Source organism: Salmo trutta, chromosome 25, assembly GCF_901001165.1.
Source record: "Salmo trutta chromosome 25, fSalTru1.1, whole genome shotgun sequence".
NCBI lineage: Eukaryota > Metazoa > Chordata > Actinopteri > Salmoniformes > Salmonidae > Salmo > Salmo trutta.
Window position 1 is genome coordinate 11,023,478 of NC_042981.1, and position 21,303 is coordinate 11,044,780.

The window sequence follows — 21,303 nt, forward strand, 5'->3', positions numbered from 1 at the left end:
GTGGGTCTAGTCAGGCTAAGATAGTGGGTAGAGGGGCTGGTTCAGTCAGGCTAGAGAGTGGGGGGTAGAGGAGGAGGGTCTAGTCAGGCTAGAGATGGTGGGGGTAGAGGAGGCTGGGTCTAGTCAGGCTAGGATGGTGGGGTAGCGAGAGGGGCTGGGTTCTAGTCAGGCTATGGATGGTGGTGTAGATAAGGCTGGGTCTAGTCAGGCTAGAGATGGTGGGGGTAGTGGAGGCTGGGTCTAGTCAGGCTTAGAGATGGTGGGGTAGCGGAGGCTGGGTCTAGTCAGGCTAGAGATGGTGGGGTAGCGGAGGCTGGGTCTAATCAGGCTATGGATGGTGGTATAGCGGAGGCTGGGTCTAGTCAGGATGGTGGGGGTAGCGGAGGCTGGGTCTAGTCAGGCTAAAGATGGTGGTGTAGATAAGGCTGGGTCTAGTCAGGCTAGAGATGGTGGGGTAGCTGAGGCTGGGTCTAGTCAGGCTATGGATGGTGGTATAGCTGAGGCTGGGTCTAGTCAGGCTATGGATGGTGGTATAGCGAAGGCTGGGTCTAGTCAGGCTAGAGATGGTGGGGTAGCGGAGGCTGGGTCTAGTCAGGCTAGAGATGGTGGGGTAGCGGAGGCTGGGTCTAGTCAGGCTATGGATGGTGGGGTAGCGGAGGCTGGGTCTAGTCAGGCTAGAGATGGTGGGGTAGATAAGACTGGGTCTAGTCAGGCTAAATATGGTGGGGTAGCGGAGGCTGGGTCTAGTCAGGCTATGGATGGTGGGGTAGCTGAGGCTGGGTCTAGTCAGGCTATGGATGGTGGGGGTAGCGGAGGCTGGGTCTAGTCAGGCTATGGATGGTGGTGTAGATAAGGCTGGGTCTAGTCAGGCTAGAGATGGTGGTGTAGATAAGGCTGGGTCTAGTCAGGCTAGAGATGGTGGGGTAGCGGAGGCTGGGTCTAGTCAGGCTATGGATGGTGGGGTAGCGGAGGCTGGGTCTAGTCAGGCTATGGATGGTGGTGTAGATAAGGCTGGGTCTAGTCAGGCTAGAGATGGTGGGGTAGCGGAGGCTGGGTCTAGTCAGGCTAGAGATGGTGGGGGTAGCGGAGGCTGGGTCTAGTCAGGCTAGAGATGGTGGGGTAGCGGAGGCTGGGTCTAGTCAGGCTATGGATGGTGGTATAGCGGAGGCTGGGTCTAGTCAGGATGGTGGGGTAGCGGAGGCTGGGTCTAGTCAGGCTAAAGATGGTGGTGTAGATAAGGCTGGGTCTAGTCAGGCTAGAGATGGTGGGGTAGCTGAGGCTGGGTCTAGTCAGGCTATGGATGGTGGTATAGCTGAGGCTGGGTCTAGTCAGGCTATGGATGGTGGTATAGCGAAGGCTGGGTCTAGTCAGGCTAGAGATGGTGGGGTAGAGGAGGCTGGGTCTAGTCAGGCTAGAGATGGTGGGGTAGCGGAGGCTGGGTCTAGTCAGGCTATGGATGGTGGGTAGCGGAGGCTGGGTCTAGTCAGGCTAGAGATGGTGGGGTAGCGGAGGCTGGGTCTAATCAGGCTATGGATGGTGGTATAGCGGAGGCTGGGTCTAGTCAGGATGGTGGGGTAGCGGAGGCTGGGTCTAGTCAGGCTAAAGATGGTGGTGTAGATAAGGCTGGGTCTAGTCAGGCTAGAGATGGTGGGGTAGCTGAGGCTGGGTCTAGTCAGGCTATGGATGGTGGTATAGCTGAGGCTGGGTCTAGTCAGGCTATGGATGGTGGTATAGCGAAGGCTGGGTCTAGTCAGGCTAGAGATGGTGGGGTAGAGGAGGCTGGGTCTAGTCAGGCTAGAGATGGTGGGGTAGCGGAGGCTGGGTCTAGTCAGGCTATGGATGGTGGGGTAGCGGAGGCTGGGTCTAGTCAGGCTAGAGATGGTGGGGTAGATAAGACTGGGTCTAGTCAGGCTAAATATGGTGGGGTAGCGGAGGCTGGGTCTAGTCAGGCTATGGATGGTGGGGTAGCTGAGGCTGGGTCTAGTCAGGCTATGGATGGTGGGGTAGCGGAGGCTGGGTCTAGTCAGGCTATGGATGGTGGTGTAGATAAGGCTGGGTCTAGTCAGGCTAGAGATGGTGGTGTAGATAAGGCTGGGTCTAGTCAGGCTAGAGATGGTGGGGTAGCGGAGGCTGGGTCTAGTCAGGCTATGGATGGTGGGGTAGCGGAGGCTGGGTCTAGTCAGGCTATGGATGGTGGTGTAGATAAGGCTGGGTCTAGTCAGGCTAGAGATGGTGGGGTAGTGGAGGCTGGGTCTAGTCAGGCTAGAGATGGTGGGGTAGCGGAGGCTGGGTCTAGTCAGGCTAGAGATGGTGGGGTAGCGGAGGCTGGGTCTAATCAGGCTATGGATGGTGGTATAGCGGAGGCTGGGTCTAGTCAGGATGGTGGGGTAGCGGAGGCTGGGTCTAGTCAGGCTAAAGATGGTGGTGTAGATAAGGCTGGGTCTAGTCAGGCTAGAGATGGTGGGGTAGCTGAGGCTGGGTCTAGTCAGGCTATGGATGGTGGTATAGCTGAGGCTGGGTCTAGTCAGGCTATGGATGGTGGTATAGCGAAGGCTGGGTCTAGTCAGGCTAGAGATGGTGGGGTAGAGGAGGCTGGGTCTAGTCAGGCTAGAGATGGTGGGGTAGCGGAGGCTGGGTCTAGTCAGGCTATGGATGGTGGGGTAGCGGAGGCTGGGTCTAGTCAGGCTAGAGATGGTGGGGTAGTGGAGGCTGGGTCTAGTCAGGCTAGAGATGGTGGGGTAGCGGAGGCTGGGTCTAGTCAGGCTAGAGATGGTGGGGTAGCTGAGGCTGGGTCTAGTCAGGCTATGGATGGTGGTATAGCTGAGGCTGGGTCTAGTCAGGCTATGGATGGTGGTATAGCGAAGGCTGGGTCTAGTCAGGCTAGAGATGGTGGGGTAGAGGAGGCTGGGTCTAGTCAGGCTAGAGATGGTGGGGTAGCGGAGGCTGGGTCTAGTCAGGCTATGGATGGTGGGGTAGCGGAGGCTGGGTCTAGTCAGGCTAGAGATGGTGGGGTAGATAAGACTGGGTCTAGTCAGGCTAAATATGGGGGGGTAGCGGAGGCTGGGTCTAGTCAGGCTATGGATGGTGGGGTAGCTGAGGCTGGGTCTAGTCAGGCTAAATATGGTGGGGTAGCGGAGGCTGGGTCTAGTCAGGCTATGGATGGTGGGGTAGCGGAGGCTGGGTCTAGTCAGGCTATGGATGGTGGTGTAGATAAGGCTGGGTCTAGTCAGGCTAGAGATGGTGGTGTAGATAAGGCTGGGTCTAGTCAGGCTAGAGATGGTGGGGTAGCGGAGGCTGGGTCTAGTCAGGCTATGGATGGTGGGGGTAGCGGAGGCTGGGTCTAGTCAGGCTATGGATGGTGGTGTAGATAAGGCTGGGTCTAGTCAGGCTAGAGATGGTGGGGTAGTGGAGGCTGGGTCTAGTCAGGCTAGAGATGGTGGGGTAGTGGAGGCTGGGTCTAGTCAGGCTAGAGATGGTGGGGTAGCGGAGGCTGGGTCTAATCAGGCTATGGATGGTGGTATAGCGGAGGCTGGGTCTAGTCAGGATGGTGGGGTAGCGGAGGCTGGGTCTAGTCAGGCTAAAGATGGTGGTGTAGATAAGGCTGGGTCTAGTCAGGCTAGAGATGGTGGGGTAGCTGAGGCTGGGTCTAGTCAGGCTATGGATGGTGGTATAGCTGAGGCTGGGTCTAGTCAGGCTATGGATGGTGGTATAGCGAAGGCTGGGTCTAGTCAGGCTAGAGATGGTGGGGTAGAGGAGGCTGGGTCTAGTCAGGCTAGAGATGGTGGGGTAGCGGAGGCTGGGTCTAGTCAGGCTATGGATGGTGGGGTAGCGGAGGCTGGGTCTAGTCAGGCTAGAGATGGTGGGGTAGATAAGACTGGGTCTAGTCAGGTTAAATATGGTGGGGTAGCGGAGGCTGGGTCTAGTCAGGCTATGGATGGTGGGGTAGCTGAGGCTGGGTCTAGTCAGGCTAAATATGGTGGGGTAGCGGAGGCTGGGTCTAGTCAGGCTATGGATGGTGGGGTAGCGGAGGCTGGGTCTAGTCAGGCTATGGATGGTGGTGTAGATAAGGCTGGGTCTAGTCAGGCTAGAGATGGTGGTGTAGATAAGGCTGGGTCTAGTCAGGCTAGAGATGGTGGGGTAGCGGAGGCTGGGTCTAGTCAGGCTATGGATGGTGGGGTAGCGGAGGCTGGGTCTAGTCAGGCTAGAGATGGTGGGGTAGATAAGGCTGGGTCTAGTCAGGCTAAATATGGTGGGGTAGCGGAGGCTGGGTCTAGTCAGGCTATGGATGGTGGGGTAGCTGAGGCTGGGTCTAGTCAGGCTAAATATGGTGGGGTAGCGGAGGCTGGGTCTAGTCAGGCTATGGATGGTGGGGTAGCGGAGGCTGGGTCTAGTCAGGCTATGGATGGTGGTGTAGATAAGGCTGGGTCTAGTCAGGCTAGAGATGGTGGTGTAGATAAGGCTGGGTCTAGTCAGGCTAGAGATGGTGGGGTAGCGGAGGCTGGGTCTAGTCAGGCTAGAGATGGTGGGGTAGCGGAGGCTGGGTCTAGTCAGGCTATGGATGGTGGGGTAGCGGAGGCTGGGTCTAGTCAGGCTAGATATGGTGGGGTAGCTGAGGCTGGGTCTAGTCAGGCTAGAGATGGTGGTATAGCGGAGGCTGGGTCTGGTCAGGCTATGGATGGTGGTGTAGATAAGGATGGGTCTAGTCAGGCTAGAGATGGTGGGGTAGCGGAGGCTGGGTCTAGTCAGGCTAGAGATGGTGGGGTAGCGGAGGCTGGGTCTAGTCAGGCTAGAGATGGTGGTGTAGATAACGCTGGGTCTAGTCAGGCTAGAGATGGTGGTGTAGATAAGGATGGGTCTAATCAGGCTAGAGATGGTGGGGTAGCGGAGGCTGGGTCTAGTCAGGCTAGAGATGGTGGGGTAGCTGAGGCTGGGTCTAGTCAGGCTAGATATGGTGGGGTAGCGGAGGCTGGGTCTAGTCAGGCTAGAGATGGTGGTGTAGATAAGGCTGGGTCTAGTCAGGCTAGAGATGGTGGGGTAGCTGAGGCTGGGTCTAGTCAGGCTAGAGATGGTGGGGTAGCAGAGGCTGGGTCTAATCAGGCTATGGATGGTGGTATAGCGGAGGCTGGGTCTAGTCAGGCTATGGATGGTGGTATAGCGGAGGCTGGGTCTAGTCAGGCTAGAGATGGTGGGGTAGCTGAGGCTGGGTCTAGTCAGGCTATGGATGGTGGTATAGCGGAGGCTGGGTCTAGTCAGGCTAGAGATGGTGGTGTAGATAAGGCTGGGTCTAGTTAGGCTAGAGATGGTGGGGTAGCGGAGGCTGGGTCTAGTCAGGCTAGAGATGGTGGTATAGCGGAGGCTGGGTCTAGTCAGGCTATGGATGGTGGTATAGCGGAGGCTGGGTCTAGTCAGGCTAGAGATGGTGGTGTAGATAAGGCTGGGTCTAGTCAGGCTAGAGATGGTGGGGTAGCTGAGGCTGGGTCTAGTCAGGCTAGAGATGGTGGGGTAGCTGAGGCTGGGTCTAATCAGGCTATGGATGGTGGTATAGCGGAGGCTGGGTCTAGTCAGGCTAGAGATGGTGGGGTAGCTGAGGCTGGGTCTAGTCAGGCTATGGATGGTGGTATAGCGGAGGCTGGGTCTAGTCAGGCTAGAGATGGTGGTGTAGATAAGGCTGGGTCTAGTTAGGCTAGAGATGGTGGGGTAGCGGAGGCTGGGTCTAGTCAGGCTAGAGATGGTGGTATAGCGGAGGCTGGGTCTAGTCAGGCTAGAGATGGTGGGGTAGCGGAGGCTGGGTCTAGTCAGGCTATGGATGGTGGTATTGCGGAGGCTAGGTCTAGTCAGGCTAGAGATGGTGGTGTAGATAAGGCTGGGTCTAGTCAGGCTAAATATGGTGGTGTAGATAAGGCTGGGTCTAGTCAGGCTAGAGATGGTGGGGTAGCGGAGGCTGGGTCTAGTCAGGCTAGAGATGGTGGGGTAGCGGAGGCTGGGTCTAGTCAGGCTAGAGATGGTGGGGTAGCGGAGGCTGGGTCTAGTCAGGCTAGAGATGGTGGGGTAGCTGAGGCTGGGTCTAATCAGGCTATGGATGGTGGTATAGCGGAGGCTGGGTCTAGTCAGGCTAGAGATGGTGGGGTAGCTGAGGCTGGGTCTAATCAGGCTATGGATGGTGGTATAGCGGAGGCTGGGTCTAGTCAGGCTAGAGATGGTGGGGTAGCAGAGGCTGGGTCTAGTCAGGCTAGAGATGGTGGGGTAGCGGAGGCTGGGTCTAGTCAGGCTAGATATGGTGGGGTAGCAGAGGCTGGGTCTAGTCAGGCTAGAGATGGTGGGGTAGCAGAGGCTGGGTCTAGTCAGGCTAGAGATGGTGGTATAGCGGAAGCTGGGTCTAGTCAGGCTATGGATGGTGGTGTAGATAAGGCTGGGTCTAGTCAGGCTATGGATGGTGGTGTAGATAAGGCTGGGTCCAGTCAGGCTAGAGATGGTGGGGTAGCGGAGGCTGGGTCTAGTCAGGCTAGATATGGTGGGGTAGATAAGGCTGGGTCTAGTCAGGCTAGAGATGGTGGGGTAGCGGAGACTGGGTCTAGTCAGGCTATGGATGGTGGTGTAGATAAGGCTGGGTCTAGTCAGGCTATGGATGGTGGTGTAGATAAGGCTGGGTCTAGTCAGGCTAGAGATGGTGGTGTAGATAAGGCTGGGTCTAGTCAGGCTATGGATGGTGGTGTAGATAAGGCTGGGTCTAGTCAGGCTATGGATGGTGGTGTAGATAAGGCTGGGTCTAGTCAGGCTAGAGATGGTGGGGTAGCGGAGGCTGGGTCTAGTCAGGCTAGAGATGGTTGGGGTAGCTGAGGCTGGGTCTAGTCAGGCTAGAGATGGTGGGGTAGCAGAGGCTGGGTCTAGTCAGGCTAGAGATGGTGGTGTAGATAAGGCTGGGTCTAGTTAGGCTAGAGATGGTGGGGTAGCGGAGGCTGGGTCTAGTCAGGCTAGAGATGGTGGTATAGCGGAGGCTGGGTCTAGTCAGGCTAGAGATGGTGGGGTAGCGGAGGCTGGGTCTAGTCAGGCTGTGGATGGTGGTATTGCGGAGACTAGGTCTAGTCAGGCTAGAGATGGTGGTGTAGATAAGGCTGGGTCTAGTCAGGCTAGAGATGGTGGGGTAGCGGAGGCTGGGTCTAGTCAGGCTAGAGATGGTGGGGTAGCAGAGGCTGGGTCTAGTCAGGCTATGGATGGTGGTATAGCGGAGGCTGGGTCTAGTCAGGCTAGAGATGGTGGGGTAGCGGAGGCTGGGTCTAGTCAGGCTAGAGATGGTGGTGTAGATAAGGCTGGGTCTAGTCAGGCTATGGATGGTGGTATAGCGGAGTATGGGTCTAGTCAGGCTAGAGATGGTGGGGTAGCGGAGGCTGGGTCTAGTCAGGCTAGAGATGGTGGGGTAGCAGAGGCTGGGTCTAGTCAGGCTAGAGATGGTGGGGTAGCTGAGGCTGGGTCTAGTCAGGCTAGAGATGGTGGGGTAGCAGAGGCTGGGTCTAGTCAGGCTAGAGATGGTGGGGTAGAGGAGGCTGGGTCTAGTCAGGCTAGAGATAGTGGGGTAGAGGAGGCTGGGTCTAGTCAGGCTAGAGATGGTGGGGTAGAGGAGGCTGGGTCTAGTCAGGCTAGAGATGGTGGGGTAGAGGAGGCTGGGTCTAGTCAGGCTAGAGATGGTGGGGTAGAGGAGGCTGGGTCTAGTCAGGCTAGAGATGGTGGGGTAGCAGAGGCTGGGTCTAGTCAGGCTATGGATGGTGGTGTAGATAAGGCTGGGTCTAGTCAGGCTAGAGATGGTGGGGTAGCGGAGGCTGGGTCTAGTCAGGCTAGAGATGGTGGGGTAGCGGAGGCTGGGTCTAGTCAGGCTAGAGATGGTGGGGTAGCGGAGGCTGGGTCTAATCAGGCTATGGATGGTGGTATAGCGGAGGCTGGGTCTAGTCAGGCTAGAGATGGTGGGGTAGCGGAGGCTGGGTCTAGTCAGGCTAAAGATGGTGGTGTAGATAAGGCTGGGTCTAGTCAGGCTAGAGATGGTGGGGTAGCTGAGGCTGGGTCTAGTCAGGCTATGGATGGTGGTATAGCGGAGGCTGGGTCTAGTCAGGCTATGGATGGTGGTATAGCGAAGGCTGGGTCTAGTCAGGCTAAATATGGTGGGGTAGCGGAGGCTGGGTCTAGTCAGGCTATGGATGGTGGGGTAGCGGAGGCTGGGTCTAGTCAGGCTATGGATGGTGGTGTAGATAAGGCTGGGTCTAGTCAGGCAAGAGATGGTGGTGTAGATAAGGCTGGGTCTAGTCAGGCTAGAGATGGTGGGGTAGCGGAGGCTGGGTCTAGTCAGGCTAGAGATGGTGGGGTAGCGGAGGCTGGGTCTAGTCAGGTTATGGATGGTGGGGTAGCGGAGGCTGGGTCTAGTCAGGCTAGATATGGTGGGGTAGCGGAGGCTGGGTCTAGTCAGGCTAGAGATGGTGGTATAGCGGAGGCTGGGTCTAGTCAGGCTATGGATGGTGGTGTAGATAAGGATGGGTCTAGTCAGGCTAGAGATGGTGGGGTAGCGGAGGCTGGGTCTAGTCAGGCTAGAGATGGTGGGGTAGCTGAGGCTGGGTCTAGTCAGGCTAGAGATGGTGGGGTAGCGGAGGCTGGGTCTAGTCAGGATAGAGATGGTGGTGTAGATAAGGCTGGGTCTAGTCAGGCTAGAGATGGTGGTGTAGATAAGGATGGGTCTAGTCAGGCTAGAGATGGTGGGGTAGCGGAGGCTGGGTCTAGTCAGGCTAGAGATGGTGGGGTAGCTGAGGCTGGGTCTAGTCAGGCTAGAGATCGTGGGGTAGCTGAGGCTGGGTCTAGTCAGGCTAGAGATGGTGGTGTAGATAAGGCTGGGTCTAGTCAGGCTAGAGATGGTGGGGTAGTAGAGGCTGGGTCTAGTCAGGCTAGAGATGGTGGGGTAGCGGAGGCTGGGTCTAGTCAGGCTAGAGATGGTGGGGTAGCTGAGGCTGGGTCTAGTCAGGCTAGAGATCGTGGGGTAGCTGAGGCTGGGTCTAGTCAGGCTAGAGATCGTGGGGTAGCTGAGGCTGGGTCTAGTCAGGCTAGAGATCGTGGGGTAGCTGAGGCTGGGTCTAGTCAGGTTATGCTAGTGGATGAGGAAAGTATAGTGGGGAAGTGTAAGAGACTGGGGGGGAGGAAGCGGAAAAGGAAAAAGGGTGTGGTCAAAGGCACCATGGAACCTTTGCCTGTTGCTGTGGGGGAGGCCCTGACCAGAGAGGAAGGGCAGGTGGTCAGGGTAGGAGATAGAGATGAGGAGGAAAGTGAGTCTGAGGAAGAGGATGAGGAGTTATTTTTTCCAGACTCCTCTTCAATGGGTCCGGAGCTGACAGCCAGTCAAGCAGAGGGGTCAAAGTACACGTTGAGAGAACTGACAAGGTTCCTGAATGAGACCAAGGGGAAAAAAGTTCATCTTGAGGCTTTTTTTTCTGATCCGAGAAAGTTTGTAAGATCAGTACAACATGCTGTGAAAAATGAGGGGCCTGGTGTCCTCTCACCCAGGAAACGGTTTAGGTTGAGGAAGTGGGTCACAACAGTGCGTAAAGGTTTACCTTTAGACACTGTTTAGATGTATATTTTCTTTCTGACACTGGGGCTTTTTGAGCTTTGCTATTGGTCTCTTTCTCTGCTGGCTTTTCTCCCACTACTTATGGAGACTGTTCGGGTAGGCTCGCTCAATATAAATGGCGCCAGAGATGCGGGAAAGAGGAGTGTGTTGGGTGAATATGTAAAACAAAAAAAGTACAGGTGTTGTTTCTGCAGGAGACGCATAGGGATGTGGTGAATGAAGTCGATTGGGGGCTCTGGTGGAAAGGGGCAAGTGTGTTGAACCATGGGACAAATCTTAGTGCAGGGGTGGCATTCCTTTTTGCACCGGGTCTGTCTGTAAAAATGTGCTCCTCAAAGGAGGTGTGTAGGGGTAGGCTGCTTGTTGTTGAAGCAGAAATTAACAACATGGGGTTTGTCTTTATAAATGTGTATGTGCCTAACACAGGGAGAAAGAGGGGTTCTATTTGCGAGTCTTAGACAGGAACTCTCACAGGTAGCGCCTGAGGAGACGCTGGTGGTCGGAGGGGACTGGAATTGTACAATGGATTTTAGATATGGGGAAGAGCCTCATTTAGTGTCAGTGGGAGTGTTAAGGGACATCATTAATGAGTTCAATCTAGTGGATGTTTGGAGAACTAAACATCCGAACACAAGACAGTATACATGGGTGAAGGTTTTTGGGGATAGGGTGAGTGCAGCACGACTGGATCGGTTTTACATGTCTAGGAATCGGAGCAATAGGCTGTTGGGCGCTACCATTCTCCCGGTGGGGTTTTCAGATCATCACATAACCATGGCTCGGCTGTCTATTTCACCAGGGCCCCGGCAGGCATCCTATTGGAAATTCAATGTAAAGCTCTTACAAGATGCCACTTTTTGCTCAGGTTTCCAGACCTTTTGGGAAAGGTGGGGGCAGGGAAGAGAGGAGTATGAGTCTCTGAGTCAATGGTGGGATGTGGGAAAAGTCCAAATTCGGCTTTTCTGTCAACAGTACACAGCTCTCTCATCCTCAGAGGCTAGGAGAGTATTGGGGGAACTCGAGCGTAGTATTAGTGAGATGGAGGTAGAGATGGTGGGGCAAGGCAATGTAGACCTCCAGGCTAATTTAGCTGAATTACCTAGGGACCTGGGCAGTTTTTTCCAGGTTAAAGCAAAGGGAGCACTTGTAAGAGCTAGGTTCTCCATGCTCAAGGAGATGGATGCTCCCAGCTCCTTCTTCTTTGGTTTGGAAAGACAGAGCAGTGAAGCCAAGGGTATGAATTGTCTACGGCTGTCTGATGGGTGGGTGACCTCTGTGGTGGGTGAGATGCGGGAACGGACTGTGGAGTTTTATACTGAGTTGTATAGGGCAGAAGTGTGTGATCCTATGTGTGCTCAGGTCTTGTTCGCAGGACTCCCTAAGCTCTCTCTGGCACAGAGGGATGAAATGGACATTCCTCTGTTGTCCCATGAACTGGCAGAGGCTGTAACCCAGATGTCCCCCAGCCGTGCACCGGGGGTCGATGGACACCCAGTGGAGTTTTATAAAAAATTATGTGGAATAATTGGACAGGACTTCTTTTGCGTGTTGCGTGAATGCGTCGGGGTAGGAGAGTTGCCGATGAGCTGCCGTCGGGCGGCTCTGACTCTCCTGCCCAAAAAAGGGAACTGGAGGCCTGTGGCATTGCTCTGTGCGGACTACAAGATATTTGCCAAGGTCCTCTCTAACAGACTGAAGTCCCATTTGGACTCGATAGTACATTAGGACCAAGCATATTGTGTACCCGGGATGCTCAATCACGGACAACTTGTTCTTAATCAGAGACATGTTGGACTTGTCGAGAAGTTCTAATGTGAACTTTGGACTGGTCTCTTTAGATCAAGAGAAGGCTTTTGATAGAGTGGACCATGAGTATCTGTTTAATGTGATGTCTGTCTTTGGGTTTGGGAAGAGTTTTTTGACCTGTGTGAAGCTGTTGTATGCTGGGGCATCATGTATGGTCAAGGTGGGGGGGGGGCTCAGTAGGCCAGTCTGGGTGAGACGGGGCATTAGACAAGGATGCCCTCTATCTGAGCAGTTATACACATTAGCCATTGAGCCTTTTTTGGGACTGCTACGCAGGAGACTGCAGGGAGTGTGCTGGACAGGCATGGATGTGGTGATGGGAAGAGCAGTGTCAGCATATGCAGATGACATTTCTGTGAAGGTCAGGGATGGTCAGGATATGCAGGCACTGGAGACCAGTCTGAAGGTGTACGAGGGAGCTTCTTCAGCTAAGGTGAACTGGGGCAAGAGCAAAGCTCTGTTATGTGGGGCATGGAGGGATAGGGCCCCTCCTCTGCTTCTAGGGTGTTTGCAGTGGGGTTGTGAAGGGCTTAAAGTGTTGGGGGTGTACCTGGGCTCGGAGAAGTGGGTCAGGAAGAACTGGGAGGGGCTGTCACAGGCAGTGGTGTCAAGACTGGCCAGGTGGAGGTGGTTCCTGTCCCAAGTGTCATATAGAGGCAGGGTGCTGATAATCAACAACCTGGTGGCATCTTCCCTGTGGCATAAACTGGCTGTCCTCAACCCCCCGTTGGTCTGCTCGCAGACCTGCAACGCAAGCTGGTGGACCTTTTCTGGTCGGGCCATCACTGGCTGAGGGTGGCCGTGTTGTACATGACCGTCCACGAAGGAGGACAGGGCCTGGTGGAACTGGAGAGCAGGATGGCTGCTTTCCGGCTAAAGGCGGTGCAGAGACTGCTGTACCATACTGATGTTGGCTGTAGGGAACCAGCACGCGTGCTGCTGAGGAGAGCTGGCGGATTAGGGTTGGACCGGCAGCTGTTCCTCATGAAGCTGGAGACGCTGAGTACAGCAGGTCTCTCAGATTTTTACTCTGCAGTGCTGAGGGCCTGGCAGCTGCTAAGGCCCACACGAGAAGGGGGTGTGGAGCCAACAACCCAGCCATCCCTTTGAGATCGGTTCAGTCGGCCACCCTGCAGAGGCAACTGATGGCAGGGGCTTTACAAAGGCTGGGTGACCTGAGACTGCTGGGAGAGGAGGGGTGGAAAACCCCGGAAGTCTTGGCACAACAAACAGGAATAACGTCTCTTAGGCTACTGGAGAGATTCCTGGAGGAGGTCCAGGAGGCACTGTCTGATGAGGTCCAGGAGGCACTGTCTGAGCCAGTAAGAGGGGTGTTTGAGTGGCCAAAGGGGGAGGGTCCACCAATGTTTCCGCCACTGCAGGTGACGGCAGAGACTGGAGACTGGCAAGGGGGTCTGGAGGACTTGTTAGATTTTAACACTCCGAGCCTGGGGGAGTTTGAAGGGGTGGGAGATAAAGCCCTCTACAACCTCTGTGTTAAGGTGAGGAACATTAGGAGCCTAACAGGAGTGAAGGCACATCAGTGGCAGGGGGTATGTGGGGAGGAGAGTATGGTGGGTTTTAGATGGAGGGGGCTCTACAAACCCCCAGTACCAAAGAGATCAGGGGACCTCCAGTGGAGGGTTCTACATGGAGCCCTGGCCACTAACAGCTGGTTGGCACGGGTTGAACCGGGAATCGGGCAGGGGTGTCCTTTCTGTGTAATGAAAGAAACTGTGATTCATGTGTTTTCTGTGTGCACCAGGTTAATGCCATTAATGTCTCTGTTGGAATGTCTGTGTGAGAGGTTGGGGGTGGTTTTTACTGTTGGGGTGTTCATAATGGGATACAGGTATTCAAATAAGGAGAAGGAAAAATGTGTTTTGTTGAATTTTCTGTTTGCTCAGGCGAAGTTAGCTATTTGGCTAACAAGGAGGAACAGGGTCAAAGGTGGGGGGATAACAGAGCCTTTACTATTGTTTAATGGGATGGTCTCTGCGCGCCTTAGGGTTGAGTTTGAGTTCTATAGAATGATAAAAAGTGTGGAGATGTTTCAGGAGATATGGTGTGTTGGGGGGCTGTCTGTATAGCTAGGGAAGATGTTTCAGGAGATATGGTGTGTTGGGGGGGCTGTCTGTATAGCTGGGAAAGATGTTTCAGGAGATATGGTGTGTTTGGGGGCTGTCTGTATAGCTGGTAAAGATGTTTCAGGAGATATTGTGTGTTGGGGGGCTGTCTGTATAGCTGGGGAAGATGTTTCAGGAGATATGGTGTGTTGGGGGGCTGTCTGTATAGCTGGGGAAGATGTTTCAGGATATATGGTGTGTTGGGGGGCTGTCTGTATAGCTGGGGAAGATGTTTCAGGAGATATGGTGTGTTGGGGGGGCTGTCTGTATAGTTGGGGAAGATGTTTTGGATATACGGTTGTAGAAGTGGGTATTGTTTTGGGTATTGTGATGTTGGTTTGTATCATGTGGTAGATGGAAAGGTGAGTATGGTACATGTATGCAGTACATATATTTTGGTGTTTTATTTTTAAGGGGGGGGGGGGTAAAACAAATGTTTTATGAAATGAGAAAGTTCCAGTAAAGAAAGACCAAAAGTCAAAAGTCTCTCTCTCTCCAGATCTATTTAAAGCTTTTTACATGGTTACTATCTTTTGTTTATTTAACATGTTCTACATTACTGTGTTAAATTCATTCACACTGAACACACCCGAAGAATAATTCAAAATGGCCACAGTGTTCAAGGAGAAACCATACATTGTTCATTTTCATTCACTTGGTATTGCCCGTCAGTTCAGCCAGTGCAGAGCTGGCTGTGCCAGGAATGTAGTGAGAATGAAGACAGTAACGTCACCAAGCAGGAGGCAGGACTCACATTTTGTTGGGCGCTCCAGTTTCCGCCTGCCTCGTTTCTTGCGTGGCGGAGTTGTCAGAGTCTCCTCTTTGTCTTTCTCAGAGTCGTCCTGCTCGTCCCGACTCGGCTCCCGGCTCGGCTCCCGGCTCGGCTCCCGGCTCACTAGAAACCTGTTCTCGAGGGAGGGGGGGCTCCGGCTCTGATGCAGGAGGGTGGGTGGTCCCGGGGGGCCGTCTTCAGCCTGACTGGCACTGGGGGAACCAGGGATACCTGGTAACCCGTTCTTCTCTGGACCTTTCCTCTCTTGCTTGGGGCAGCTGCTGGCATCAGCCTGGGTTCTGTTTCTGTCTGTGTGCCCACCGCTGGCATCAGCCTGGGTCCTGTCTCTGTCTGTGTGTCCGCTGCTGGCATCAGCCTGGGTCCTGTCTCTGTCTGTGTTTCCGCCGCTGGCATCAGCCTGGGTCCTGTCTCTGTCTGTGTGCCCGCCGCTGGCATCAGCCTGGGTTCTGTCTCTGTGCCCGCCGCTGGCATCAGCCTGGGTCCTGTCTCTGTCTGTGTGCCCGCCGCTGGCATCAGCCTGGGTTCTGTCTCTGTGCCCGCTGCTGGCATCAGCCTGGGTCCTGTCTCTGTCTGTGTGCCCGCCGCTCATGACTCCATTCTGCACCTGCGACACAGACACTCTCTCTCTTTCCGCTGCCACCCCGGTGAGACTGTTGCCCCCGCCTCCGGGCACACTGTCCTTCACAGACACACTGCCCTCCGCCTGCAGGTAAAGGAAGGAGATAAGCTATTAGGAAGATTATATTGGAGTGGATATTATTGCCAATCACTTCACGTTGTTAGCCAATTCCCTTTAAGGACAATGGAGTCATTTTTATTCTATAAGCAGTTAGCCTTGAGTACAAGTATTTTGTTTAAGTTTCACTGCATCACTTTAATCTTTATTTGAATGAAATGCACAATTCAGTATATTGGTATGCTTCAGTAGCCTGAGGTCCTGTCTGCCTCCCTCCTGTAACCGTTGGAGCTCCAAACATCAGTCAATATAGTCAAACTGTACCAATATCCTCATGTAGATAATTGTATTACAGTGAGAAACCCTGTGAACTCGCTGTGCGTTGGTTGTGTGTTGTAACTCAGCTATTTACAGCATCACTGTAGAGCAGAAATATCAGAGGAATGTTGGCTTTTTGTCAAAGGCAGGAAATCTTTCATTTTATTAACGTGGGACTCGCCCCTGGAAACCATTTCATTCTGTAAAGAGAAGTATTTACTAATCTCTGTTCCAGCAGAAGAACAGAGATTCTCCAACCCAATGACACCATAGCACAGCCAAACAACATGATCTGGCTGGTATTATCTGCACGTGATTCAACTACATTGTAAATCTATATAATCATATATCTATATCACCAGGCATGCCTCTACTCTTTTCAGATAAGTACATATAAAAATCACATGTCAAGTATCTCATATAACATGTTGATCACAAGATTTACACCTCTTTTTAGTGACCTAGAAAATGAACTCCTTTTAAAATGCTTGAAGAAGAGGAAAAGTGAGCTGGTGGGAGAGCGATTTTTTTCTCCGCAGTGTCTCTGCTAGAGACTACTGCCTAAAAATAGTGTTAAAAAGCATTTCGGAGACAATTCCATTACTAGGTCATAGCAAAGGAAAGTAGAGCATGTCTACTAGCGAGATGAGATTGGCCTGGCTGTCAACACTGAGATTGGCCTGTCTGTCAACACTGAGATTGGCCTGTCTGTCAACACTGAGATTGGCCTGTCTGTCAACACTGAGATTGGCCTGTCTGTCAACACTGAGATTGGCCTGTCTGTCAACACTGAGATTGGCCTGTCTGTCAACACTGAGATTGGCCTGTCTGTCAACACTGAGATTGGCCTGTCTGTCAACGCTGAGATTGGCCTGTCTGTCAACGCTGAGATTGGCCTGTCTGTCAACACTGAGATTGGCCTGTCTGTCAACACTGAGATTGGCCTGTCTGTCTACGCTGAGATTGGCCTGTCTTTCAACGCTGAGATTGGCCTGTCTGTCAACACTGAGATTGGCCTGTCTGTCTACACTGAGATTGGCCTGTCTGTCTACACTGAGATTGGCCTGTCTGTCAACACTGACAACATCATGTCTGAAGCGTCCATCGTCTCAGACAGATGGAAGGACGGACAGATGCAGAGTGAAAGAAAGACAGAGACAGAAAGACAGACAGAAAGGCAGGCAGGCAGAAAGACAGGCAGGCAGGCAGACAGGCAGGGAACGAGATCGAGACAGAAAGACAGACTGGCAGGCAGGAAGGCAGGCAGGGAACGAGAGAGACAGACAGGCAGGCAGTCAGGCAGGCAACGAGAGAGAGACAGAGACAGACAGGAAGGCAGGGAACGAGAGAGAGACAGAGAATGAGAGACAGACACCCACACAGAGACAGGTGAAGTATGTATCTGACTCTGTTAGCAACAGTCTAATGCCTAATGAGACAAGAGGTCTGACACTTTAGAACATGTTGATGTTGTGGAAAATGATTTTATTATATCAGACTAATGACTGTTTATTTTCATTCCTTACCAGGCTCTTTAGAGAAGCCAATCCTAATTATACTGCGATGTGGATGGAGTAGAACTAAAACATATCCACTGTTAAATCCAGAAAGCCAATGCTCTGAAAGAGCTTCAAAATTTGGACCCGTACAAATCAGCTGGGCTAGACAATCTGGACCCTCTCTTTCTAAAATTATCCGCCGCAATTGTTGCAACCCCTATTACTGTTCAACCTCTCTTTCATATCGTCTGAGATCCCCAAAGATTGGAAAGCTGCCGCGGTCATCCCCCTCTTCAAAGGGGGAGACATTCTAGACCCAAACTGTTACAGACCTATATCTATCCTACCCTGCCTTTCTAAGGTCTTCGAAAGCCAAGTGAACAAACAGATCACCGACCACTTCGAATCCCACCGTACCTTTTCCGCTATGCAATCTGGTTTCCAAGCTGGTCATGGGTGCACCTCAGCCACGCTCAAGGTTCTAAACGATATCATAACCGCCATTGATAAGAGACAATACTGTGCAGCTGTATTCATCGACCTGGCCAAGGCTTTCGACTCTGTCAATCACCACATTCTTATCAGAAGACTCAACAGCCTTGGTTTCTCAAATGACTGCCTCGCCTGGTTCACCAACTACTTCTCAGACAGAGTTCAGTGTGTCAAATCGGATGGCCTGTTGTCCAGACCTCTGGCAGTCTCTATGGGGGTGCCACGGGGTTCAATTCTCGGGCCGACTCTTTTCTCTGTATACATCAATGATGTCGCTTTTGCTGCTGGTGATTCTCCGATCCACCTCTATGCAGATGACACCATTCTGTATACATCTGGCCCTTCTTTGGACACTGTGTTAACAAACCTCCAGACGAGCTTCAATGGCATACAACTCTCCAACTGCTCTTAAATACAAGTAAAACTAAATGCATGCTCTTCAACCGATCGCTGCCCACACCTGCCCACCCGTCCAGCATCACTACTCTGGATGGTTCTGACTTAGAATATGTGGACAACTACAAATACCTAGGTGTCTGGTTAGACTGTAAACTCTCCTTCCAGACTCACATTAAGCATCTCCAATCCAAAATTAAATCTAGAATCGGCTTCCTATTTCACAACAAAGCCTCCTTCACTCAAGCTGCCAAACATACCCTCGTAAAACTGACTATCCTACCGATCCTTGACTTTGGCGATGTCATTTACAAAATAGCCTCCAGCACTCTACTCAGCAAACTGGATGCAGTCTATCACAGTGCCATCCGTTTTGTCACCAAAGCCCCATATACTATCCACCACTGCAACCTGTATGCTCTCGTTGGCTGGCCCTCGCTTCATATTTGTCGCCAAATCCACTGGCTCCAGGTCATCTATAAGTCTTTGCTAGGTAAAGCCCTGCCTTATCTCAGCTCACTGGTCACCATAGCAGCACCCACCCATAGCACGCACTCCAGCATGTATATTTCACTGGTCACCCCCAAAGCCAATTACTCCTTTGGCCGCCTTTCCTTCCAGTTCTCTGCTGCCAATGACTGGAACGAATTGCAAAAATCACTGAAGCTGGAGATTCATATCTCCCTCTCTAACTGTAAGCACCAACTGTCAGAGCAGCTCACAGATCACTGCACATGTACATAGCCCATCTGTAAACAGCCCATCTAACTACCTCATCCCAATACTGTTATTTTTTTTTTTGCTCCTTTGCACCCCAGTATCTCTACTTGTACATTCATCTTCTGCACATCTATCACTCCAGTGTTTAATTGCTAAACTGTAATTATTTGCCACTATGGCCTATTTATTGCCTTATCGTACCTCATTTGCACACACTGTATATAGACTTTTCTATTGTGTTATTGACTGTATGTTTGTTTATTCCATGTGTAACTCTGTGTTGTTGTTTGTGTCACACTGCTTTTCTTTATCTTGGCCAGGTCGCAGTTGTAAATGAGAACTTGTTCTCAACTGGCCTACCTGGTTAAATAAAGGTGAAATAAAATAAATAGAAATTTGTCAAGCTATTTTCAGAGAACAGTTCTGAAAGCAAACTCCACTGATTTCTCACTGACATAAGAAAAAAAGGATAGCATTTAACCGAAACATTGTGAGAAGAAGAGAGACAGAGTTAGAGAGAGAGAGAGACAGAGTGAGACAGAGAGTGGAGACAGAGAGAGATAGAGAGAGTGAGAGACAGAGTGGAGACAGAGAGTGGAGACAGAGTGAGAGAGATAGTGAGAGACAGAGTGAGAGATAGTGAGAGACAAAGACATAGTGAGACAGAGAGTGAGAGACAAAGAGAGTGAGAGATAGTGAGAGACAGAGACAGAGTTAGAGAGAGAGACAGTGTGTGTGAGAGACAGAGTGTGTGAGAGAGAGTGAGAGACAGACAGTGTGTGAGAGAGAGTAAGTAAGAGTGAGAGATACAACACTTTCTGTTAGCACCAGGGTGTTACACAACAAGAGCCAATGACCTTTGACCCAGTGACCTACAACTGGCCCCTGCCAGAGGTCACAGTACATTTGGAAAGTATTCCGACCACTTGACTTTTTCCACATTTTGTTACGTTACAACCATACTCTAAAATTGATTAAATAAAAAGAGGTGAAGTGAAAAGTCAATAGAGGCGACTCCGGAATGCTGGCCTTCTAGGCAGAGTTGCAAAGAAAAAGCCATATCTCAGACTGGCCAATAAAAAGAAAAGATTAAGATGGGCAAAAGAAGACAGACACTGGACAGAGGAACTCTGCCTAGAAGGCCAGCATCCTGGAGTCACCTCTTCACTGTTGACGTTGAGACTGGTGTTTTGCGGGTACTATTTAATGAAGCTGCCAGTAAAGGACTCGTGGGGTGTCTGTTTCTCAAACTAGACACTGTACTTGTCCTCTTCCTCAGTTGTGCACCGGGGCCTCCCACTCCTCTTTCTATTCTGGTTAGGGCCAGTTTGCGCTGTTCTGTGAAGGGAGTAGTAGATAGCGTTGTACAACATCTTCAGTTTCTTGGCAATTTCTCGCATGGAATAGCCTTCATTTCTCAGAAAAAGAATAGACTGACGAATTTCAGAAGAAAGGTCTTCATTTCTGGCCATTTCGAGCCTGTAATCGAACTCACACATGCTGATGCTCCAGATACTCAACTAGTCTAAAGATGGTCAGTTTTATTGCTTCTTTAATCAGAACAACAGTTTTCAGCTGTGCTAACATAATTGCAAAAGGGATTTATAATGATCAATTACCCTTTTAAAATGATAAACTTAGATTAGCTAACACAACGTGCCATTGGAACACAGGAGTGATGGTTGCTGATAATGGGCCTCTGTACGCCTATGTAGATATTCCATAAAGAAATCAGCCGTTTCCAACTACAATAGTCATTAACAACAGTAACAATGTCTACACTGTATTTCTGATCAATTTGATGTCATTTTAATGGACAAAAAATGTGCTTTTCTTTGAAAAACAAGGACATTTCTAAGTGACCCCAAACTTTTGAACAGTAGTGTCTTTTTTTTTAAATCTAAGAATTTCTATATTTCTTCATCATACTTTCAATATCAAACTTTCAGACGTTCAACATCACAGTCTCCATATATTTCTTAACACTGGTAGTTGTCACTGCACTGTGTGTTGATTGATCAGCTGAATTCCCCTTGCTAACTGGTCAGTTTCAGTGAGATTAACTCCCCTGGCTAATAGGTCAGTTTCAGTGAGATTAACTCCCCTGGCTAACTGGTCAGTTTCAGTGAGATTAACTTCCCTGGCTAACTGGTCAGTTTCAGTGAGATGAACTCCCCTGGATAATAGGTCAGTTTCAGTGAGATGAACTCCACTAGCTAATTGGTCAGTTTCAGTGAGATGAACTCCCCTGGATAATTGATCAGTTTCAGTGAGATGAACTCCCTGGCTAATTAGTCAGTTTCAGTGAGATGAACGCCCCTGGCTAATTAGTCCGTTTCAGTGAGATGAACTCCACAAGTTAATTGGTCAGTTTCAGTGAGATGAACTCCCCTGGCTAATAGGTCAGTTTCAGTGAGATGAACGCCCCTGGCTAATTAGTCCGTTTCAGTGAGATGAACTCCACAAGCTAATTGGTCAGTTTCAGCGAGATGAACTCCCCTGGCTAATAGGTCAGTTTCAGTGAGATGAACTCCCCTGGCTAACTGGTCAGTTTCAGTGAGATGAACTCCCCTACCTAACTGGTCAGTTTCAGTGAGATTAACTCCCCTGGATAACTGGTCAGTTTCAGTGAGATTAACTCCCCTTGCTAACTGGTCAGTTTCAGTGAGATGAACTCCCCTGGCTAACTGGTCAGTTTCAGTGAGATGAACTCCCGTGGCTAATAGGTCAGTTTCAGTGAGATGAACTCCCCTGGCTAACTGGTCCGTTTCAGTGAGATGAATTCCACTGGATAATAGGTCAGTTTCAGTGAGATGAACTCCCCTGGCTAATAGGTCAGTTTCAGTGAGATGAACTCCCGTGGCTAATAGGTCAGT

General features: G+C 51.4%; 1 protein-coding gene across 3 annotated transcripts in view; it reads right to left on the reverse strand.

Annotated features, from left to right (window-relative positions):
• LOC115162012 (DNA (cytosine-5)-methyltransferase 3A-like) overlaps nt 1-21,303 on the reverse strand; it is a 73,764-nt gene that overhangs the window by 46,457 nt on the left and 6,004 nt on the right. For all 3 annotated transcript variants that reach the window (XM_029712916.1, XM_029712915.1, XM_029712914.1), the window contains exon 4: nt 14,288-15,029. In XM_029712916.1, the coding sequence (XP_029568776.1) occupies nt 14,288-15,029 (742 nt within the window). The remainder of the gene's footprint in view (nt 1-14,287; nt 15,030-21,303) is intronic.